Below are 8,525 nucleotides of genomic sequence, written 5' to 3' on the forward strand. Positions count from 1 at the left end.
GCGTTCTGTGAATCACTCGTGAAGTCGTTCGCCGACGCCGTCACTCACTCTTCGGCAAACGACGCCAGCCAACGTGCGCCGAGCGGGGGGGAGGTGACTAGTAAGAAGAACTGTGTCTGCCGTGCTGCTGTGATTCGTTCGCGCTGTCAGTACACTGACTCAGTCATGATTCGCGATCGAACGAACTGAGACAGAGAGAACTGAACTGTGGCTGTGGACAAGAAATATTACTGCTATTCTAGTAATACAAAGCCACATGCAAATTGGTGAAGTATCCCTTTAAGTGTACTGTGACAAGCTTACAGTAACATTATTAAAAAAAAATCTAAAGTGGGTGTAGGTATGTTCTGTCACTGAAAAAAATTGATTGGTTGCTTTTGGTGCAGAACACTGTGTAGAATTGCTTTTTTTTCCATTTGATTAACTACTCAGGAATCAATAACAGAATTGATAAGGAATTTGATTGATAGGATCGCATTGATGGCATCCACCATTCCAGAGGGGGGAGCTGCGCTTCTGAGAACGGGTGTGCTAATTACGTCACTTCCGGGTATTGGCCAATCACAAGACCACTGGGAACGCTTTCGCTGGCTGGCCAATCACAACACAGTCTGTCTTCTGGGTGTGAGATTCCAGTCTGAAACACCGCGGATCTCCTCACAGATTTTCAGTGAGGAGAGATTTCTATCGGCTCATTTACAGCAACTAGGAGGTTTTTGACCATAAAAACAAGTTAATGTATGTAAGTAGACCTCTATATCTGACATGTATATGCAACAGGACCACTCTATGTGAGCTTTGAAACATCTCGAGAAAAAAAACACAGCTGACAAACGAATGATCATAATTGACTTCTGTGTGCATTTGATAAACCAAACAACTGATTGATGATGTGATTGATCATGTCTGAACTTACTCAGCCTTCCTGCAGTTCCTCACAGCTGGAATCAGTCTGAGTTTTCCCTGGGCTGATGTTCTGTACTTGCTCAGGTCCAACTCATCCAGAACCTCCTCAGACATCTGCAGCATGTAGGCCAGAGCTGAGCAGTGGATCTCAGAGAGTTCATGTTCTCTATCCTTTGACTTCATGAACTCTTGGATCTCCTGAAGGACTGATTGGTCGTCCATCTCTGTCAGACAGTGGAAGATGTTTATGCTTCTGTCAGGTGAGATGTTGTCTGTGTTCATCTCCTTCAGGTTCTTCGAGACACTCTGGATTATTTTTGGACTGTTCTTAGTCTGATCCAGAAGACCTCCTAAGAGTCTCTGGTTGGACTTCAGACAGAGTCCATGAAGGAAGCGAACAAACAGGTCCAGGTGACCATTTTCACTTTGAAGGGATTTATCCATGGCTCCTTCCAGGAACACATCCAGAGATAAGTCACTCTTAGCAACAATTCTGAAAAATGAGGCAAGCTTGTTGAAACGAGGTGTTTGAATCTGGGCTGAGTATTTTTCTCCCAGGAAGTTCTTCAGGACCTCAGTCTTCCTGTTGGTGAAACAGTGGAACATGTAGACTGCAGCCAGAAACTCCTGAACGCTCAGATGAACAAAGCAGTAAACTGATTTCTGGAAGATCACACTCTCTCTTCTGAAGATCTCTGTACAAACTCCTGAGTACAACGAGGCCTCTGTCACACTAAGACCACACCGCTCCAGGTCTTCTCGATAGAACATGATGTCTCCTTTCTGCAGATGTTCAAAGGCCAGCCTCCCCAGCTTCAGAAGAATGTCCTTGTCGGCCTCCATCAGCTCCTGTGGACTTGTCTCATGTCCTTTATCGTACTTGTTCTTCTTCCTCTTTGTCTGAACCAGCAGGAAGTGTGAGTACAGGTCTGTCAGGGTCTTGGGCAGCTCTCCTCTCTGCTCTGTGGTCAACATGTGCTCCAGAACTGTAGCACTGATCCAACAGAAGACTGGGATCTGACACATGATGTGGAGGCTCTTGGACATCTTGATGTGTGAGATGATTCTGCTGGACAGCTCTTCATCTCGGGATCTCTTACTGAAGTACTTGTCCTTCTGGTCGTCAGTGAAGCCTCGTACTTCTGTTACCCTGTCAACACATGTAGGAGGGATCTGATTGGCCGCTGCAGGTCGAGAAGTTATCCAGATGAGAGCTGAGGGAAGCAGATTCCCCTGGATGAGGTTGGTCAGAAGCACGTAGACTGATGACCTGTGTGAGACGTCAGAAACCAGCATCCTGTTGTTGAAGTCCAGTGAGAGTCTACTTTCATCCAGGCCATCAAAGATGAACAAAAGTTTACAAACAGCGAGCTTCTCTGCTGTGACCTTCTGTAATGTTGGATAGAAAATATGGAGCAGTGTGAGAAGACTGTGCTGCTGATCTCTGATCAGGTTCAGCTCCCTGAACGAAAGCAGAATCAGCAGATTCACATCCTGGTTTTCCAAACCCTCGGCCCAGTCCAGAGTGAACTTCTGCACCGAGAAGGTTTTTCCAACACCAGCGACGCCGTTGGTCAGGACAACTCTGATGCGCCCCTGCTGGTCAGGTAAGGCTTTAAAGATGTTGCAGCACTTGATGGGAGTGTCCTGGATAATCTTCTTCTTGGAGGTCTTCTCCAGCTGCATCACCTCATGTTGAGTATTGACCTCTTCACTCTGTCCCTCTGTGATGTAGAGCTCAGTGAAGATCTCATTCATGAGGGTTCTACTTCCTCTTCCATCAGTTCCTTCAGTCACATGTTCAAATATCCTCCTCAAACTGATCTTATGTTCATCTAGAACCTCCTGCAGACCAACATCTGCTGAAAGACAGGAGACAAAGTCAGAGAAGAAAGAATCTGAGCAACTGAAACTAACTTTAACTAACTTTATTTATCATCATCTTAAATATTGCTGTAAAATATGCTGTTTGACAGAAGACAACAAGTCCTGTTTTCAGGAGTGAAGACATCAGCAGACGTTGATGTTCTGTCTTACTCTGTGTCTGTGGTCCAGGTCCAGGTCTTTGTCTCAGTCCACACCAGGAGACTCCTGGTGTCCCACACTGGTCCCAGTATGGGACGTTCAGGACATCCTGACACAGAGAATATTGGGACGTCTGCTCGTCCACAGAAACAGCAAACTCGTCTCTGTGAAGACATTTCTTTAATACTAACATGCCAGAGACAGGTGGATGTGTGTGTGCGCGCGTGTGTGTCTTTGGGCACACAGAAGTTTGGTTGTGTACCTACGCTTTTATGAATCTGACTCCGTCACCTGAGGCTCCAGGTTCTTTACTGAAGACCGGAGGTAGGAATTTGGACAAGTCACTCTTCATAGACAAACAGCTGGGTCCTGGAGACTCTGCTCTCTGCCTCTGGTTCTGACATCTGCAAACACAAACACCACATCTATCACTGATGACGATGAGTAGACCTGACCTGCTGAGTTCACACAAACATTTTGACCTGATATTTGGGTTTCGGTCTGGTATGCAATTGTTAGCCAAGTTAGCCAGTTGACACGATGCTTTCATGTTTGTTTAGTGAAATCAAAAAGAATATGCCTTTGCTTTCAATTTGACAGTGCTTTCAAATTAACAAACTTTTTCTTCACGCTCCATCTGAGATATATAATATGTTTATTTGACAACAGGAACAGTGCACATTAATAACATTGCTGTAAATGTGCCAGAATTAGCCAAGAGGCTATTTTTCATCTGTAGTCCCTAGACAGATGTTAAAGTCTCCCTAAAAACAGAACAGTGTATTAAAAATAAGATTAAAATGACAAAGTTACTGGCCAAGGCAACCTGCAAAACATGCACAGCAGTTAACAACGTGACAAAAATAACATATATAACATCAATCAGAGAACACAATAAAAACAAAACCACAATAAGACATGCATGCCAACACATGAAGGCAGACAGACAACAGCAAGATGGCTACAGGTTCAGCACAGACAGACCAAGGACAGGAAGGTGTAATCAAGTGCTAGTGCTGACAGAGCTGAGCACCAATTAACCATCTCTTCAAATGAGCTCTGAATTAACTGTAGGTATTCAGGTCTCTAATAGTTGCTGGGATGGAATTCCATTGTAGTGCAGCTCCAACAGAGAATGAAGACTGACTAAAATAACTTTTCCTAAGTGGAATAATACAGTCTCCTCTTGCTGTACCTCTTGTGAACCCATATGCAGTTGTTCTTATGTTGACAAACTGTATGAGCCGAGGAGAGGTGGAACCATGTATAATCCTGTACATAAGACAAGCATTTACATATTAAATCAAATTGTCCCAACTCAACAGGTTATATTTTCTTAATATTCAATGATGAAAATGTACTGGTTTCTTGTCAAGGATTTTAACTGTTCGTTTATACAAAGATTCTATTGGTTTTAAAGAATTGTTACTAGCCTGCAACCAGACAGTTAAACAGTAAATGATATGAGAAAAAAACCATGGAGTGCATGTACATCTGTTGACAAGTAATCTCGAATGAACCTGAAGTTTGAGAGATTGAATTTGACCTGGTTACAGACCTTTTTCACCTGAGCCTTGATAGAAAGTTTAGAGTCAATCAAAACACCAAGGTACTTGTATTCAGATACAACCTGTAGCCTCTCCCCTGATACAAAGATATCCGTTTCAACACCAGGACTGTTCTTCTTGGTAAAAAACATACTGTTTTAGACACATTACGCTGCAAACAGCATTGCTTTAACCATGCTGTTACATGAGCCATGGAGTTTGTGAGTTTATCAGCAACCTGTGTCATACTGCTATCATGTCTAAATAAGGTCTAATAACAGGCTGCATTTAGACAAAAACCCGACAAAAAAACTCAGGGTGATTTGACCTCTCTGCTGCTGGAGCTTTGGATAAAAAAGCTTTGATTTTTCTTTTCTCTGAGAACTGCTTTGCTTGTTTCTCAGCGTAATGACGGTGATAATTCCGCGAAATGAATCATAGAAGTCAACTCTGGAAAGTTGACTTTGTGCTGCAGTGGGAATGTAGAGGAACTGGTTTTCTGTTCTATTCTTTGATGAACACACACAACATGAACAGAGCCACAGCCACATATGATCATACTGATATGACTGAAGGACCAGGAAGAGTTTTTCTCTGTTATAAGTTTGTAGCAGCTCTCTTACTTTGTGTCTGAGGCTCCGGGTTCATTACTGAAGTCCAGAGGTTCAAGTTTAGACTTGTTACACTTCACAGAAAGACAATTGGGTCCTGGAGACTCTGCTGTGTTCTCGTCTTTGTCCACACAGCCACTCATCTTCTGGACTTCATTCAGTCTGAGAGAGGGGGAGAGATTTTTGCTTATTTTCATGAGCTTCATGAAAAACAGATTTAATACATCAGAAATAATGTCTGCTTAAGTACAAACACATGGTTTCCATGACCAGAGGATTAACATTAATTTCCTGGATCATTTACTCTAATCTTAACGATAACTACTACTAACCTAATCTAACCCTCATGATAATCCTGACCTCTGACCTCAGCCTGACTTTGAAATATGTCTTCACCTTAAAATACTAATTTACATTATAGGGACTTGATTTTTGTCGCCATGTAACTGTGTAAACAGATTTAGGTACACACACACACACACACACACACAGAGAAAGAGAGAGAGGGAGAGGGAGAGACAGACAGACAGACAGACAGACAGACAGACAGACAGACAGACAGACAGACAGACTTTATAACAGTAAATGATCATCATATATAATCAAATATCATCATCATAATCAGATAAACACTCACTTGTTTTTCCTTCTGCTTCACAGGTGAAGTAGAATCTGAACAAAAGACACAGAGGAGTTTTGCTTTTACTGCTCCTCCCTCTGTATTTACAAGAATTCAAAGAGTGTCAGAGAGAGAGAGAGAGATTAGGTTTGATTAGGTTAGAGTTTTTTATTATTATTATTTACAGAACATACAACACATTTCACGGACGCTCAAGGAGTGGACTCAATAAATTAAAAAAAACTTATAGTACATTATAAGTATTCATGTTCACATCAGAGAATATAAATCTATATTCTATACCATAATATCCATCCATTAAATGGATTAAATTAAAAGTGAACATTTTTCAACCACTTTTATCCTCCATATGAGGGTTGCAGGAGGTTGCTGTGCCTAGCTCAGCTGACATAGGGCGATAGGCGAGGTCACACCCTGGACAGTTCACCAGTCCATCACTGGGACACACATAGAGACAAGCAACCATTCATGCTCACACCTACAGTCAATTTACAGTGTCGAATTTACCTAATCCCCATATTGCATGTTTTTGGACACACACGGGGAGAACATGCAAACTCCATGCAGAAAGGTCCTTGATCCAACTGGCGTGAGCACCGCGGATAGTAGTAAACAGTAGTGGCAGACTTCTTTACACTCGCTCCAGCAATATAACTGATGGCAGCTTACTTATATTCAGAGATTGCTTCACCATTTCATCAGACAGTAGCTATTGAACCGGTTTCAGGTCAAACCTACGCATAGCGTTTCCTGTCGCAGGCGTTTGCCCCATGAATTCAGTGTCATTTCATACCTGAAGCTTCACCAGAAGACACTTGTAAGCAGCTGTGAACTGCTTAGCGGGATTGTTGTTAAATCCACATCATGCTCCAGAAAACCTCCAGGTGATCTTGACTTGTATGTGAGGAGAAATCACAAGATGCTCTCCGTCTCTGTTATTATATGCCCCCAAACTCACACACAGCATAAAGCAGATATCACACGGTGTCAGAGGTCAACTGGAAATGGAGCAGCTAAACCACCACACAGTTAGGCCTTGAAGCAAATTTGGCAGAAAACTGGCGACATGGATCCAGAAGTTCCAGTTAGACGTGGAAAGTGACAAAGTTAAGTGTGCAACTTTTATACACATTGATGCATATGTGACTGACTTGAAAAATAAAGGACTGTGAATTTGGCCAGCTCAGAGTCACTAATAAGAGATCGCAAATGTGGACGCAAACATGAGCAAAACAAAAGTGTTTTAGGTCAGACATGCAGTGTTCAGGGAAAACATATGCTGTACGAAAACAGCAAAGGGAAGCTTTCATAGAAAGTGTGAATGAGATTGAACAAGAAGAAAAGGAGATGTTCATTGGAGCCCTTGAATCAAATAAGATAGGAAAAGGACATTGAAACAAGGAGACATGGACTGAGGTAAACATACATTCAGGTTGGATACAAGTGCAGACTGTAATGTTCTAACAACAACAACAAGAATAAAAACCAGGTTTTTCTTTGTCTTTACTCCACAAAAAACAACAAACAAAAAAAGAAGAGATGTGTGTCATTTGAAAGGATAAAACTGTAGGAAAACTGGGTTAGAGTGGCCTGGAAGTGCAAACCGTTATTATAAAAAACATAAAACACTTCAACAATTCCCAAAATTTTCACCAATGCTATTGCATTACTATAAACAAAAGAGATGTGAACCAATGACCAGACCTTTTTTTCAACAGTCATGAGTCCACAAATGGGTTCTTGAACAGCATTATGCTGGAATGCGACATATGTTTTTTTCCTCATCATGATGGTTTTTTTTACATATATATATATATATATATATGAACAATGAATCTAAAATACAAAGTTAAAATGAATAAAATATCAATAATATACAAACTTTCAAACTGTCAGGTTAAAACTTTTACATTAAAAACAAAATAGTGAATCAACAACAAATATATTAATCACACCAATCTAATGACAGAGACATCATTATTTCAATATCTTTATATATTGTACTTTTTTGGGGTAATGCATGTTTATTATTTATTAACCTTATTTTTACTGTCTTTGCTGCTGTAACGATGTACATTTCCCCACTGCAGGACTAATAAAGGACTATCTTAACAGGACAGGCCGAGGTAACGCTGCCCTCTGCTGATGAGAACCGAGCGTCCGCAGAGGCGGAGCTGATCACCTCGGACAAATGTCGCTGCCAAACTATAAATACGTAATATCTTAATACACAAACCATATTTTTGAATTCTAAATGACTTGTTTTTCGCCTCAGACTATCTTACAACTGCTACAAGTATTTATTTCATTTCAGCTTTATATTTGTTTTCTCTGCTGCTATGTTCCGGCGAAAAGAGAGGATCTCAAGATGGCGGAGTGAGAGGCAGCACTTTGCAGGCTCTGATTAAAAAAGTATCGTTTTGCCCCAGATAGCAACATTTTACGCAACAACCCACAAACTTGACTGGTTTTCAACCATGTAAACTGTTTTCTGCCGACATTTTTCATTTAATTACTGGAAAAAAACAAGTTTAAGTTTTTTTTTCTCTCGACGATTTGAAGACGTCACGGAAGCAAAGATGTCCGACCACAACTACAATTTAGTTGACCTCCAAGAGGCTTGTGGAGACAGTGACATTGAAGACATCGAGGTGGAAGAGAGTTCTCCTAAAACAAGTAAGATTAACCCAACTCATACGCCAGTTAAAAGCCCAAACCCCAAGAAATTGAAGGGGAACAACAGCACAGAGAATTCTGAAAACGTCGGCGCCGCCATTCTCCATGCAGTCCAAGCTC

The 8,525-nt window shown here is 41.5% G+C and overlaps 1 protein-coding gene across 1 annotated transcript in view; it reads right to left on the reverse strand.

Annotated features, from left to right (window-relative positions):
* Positions 1 to 5,232, reverse strand: part of LOC310934313 (NLR family member X1-like) — a gene marked incomplete at both ends in the record, with an annotated part of 39,691 nt that extends 34,459 nt beyond the window's left edge. Inside the window, 4 exons of the mRNA XM_083898007.1 lie at positions 917 to 2,768; positions 2,944 to 3,095; positions 3,198 to 3,335; positions 5,102 to 5,232. Of these exons, the coding sequence (XP_083754133.1) occupies positions 917 to 2,768; positions 2,944 to 3,095; positions 3,198 to 3,335; positions 5,102 to 5,232 (2,273 nt within the window). The remainder of the gene's footprint in view (positions 1 to 916; positions 2,769 to 2,943; positions 3,096 to 3,197; positions 3,336 to 5,101) is intronic.
* Between the last annotated feature and the right edge of the window lie 3,293 nt (positions 5,233 to 8,525).

The sequence above is a fragment of the Microchirus variegatus genome, assembly GCF_963457635.1.
Source record: "Microchirus variegatus genome assembly, chromosome: 11".
Taxonomy (NCBI): Eukaryota; Metazoa; Chordata; class Actinopteri; order Pleuronectiformes; family Soleidae; genus Microchirus; species Microchirus variegatus.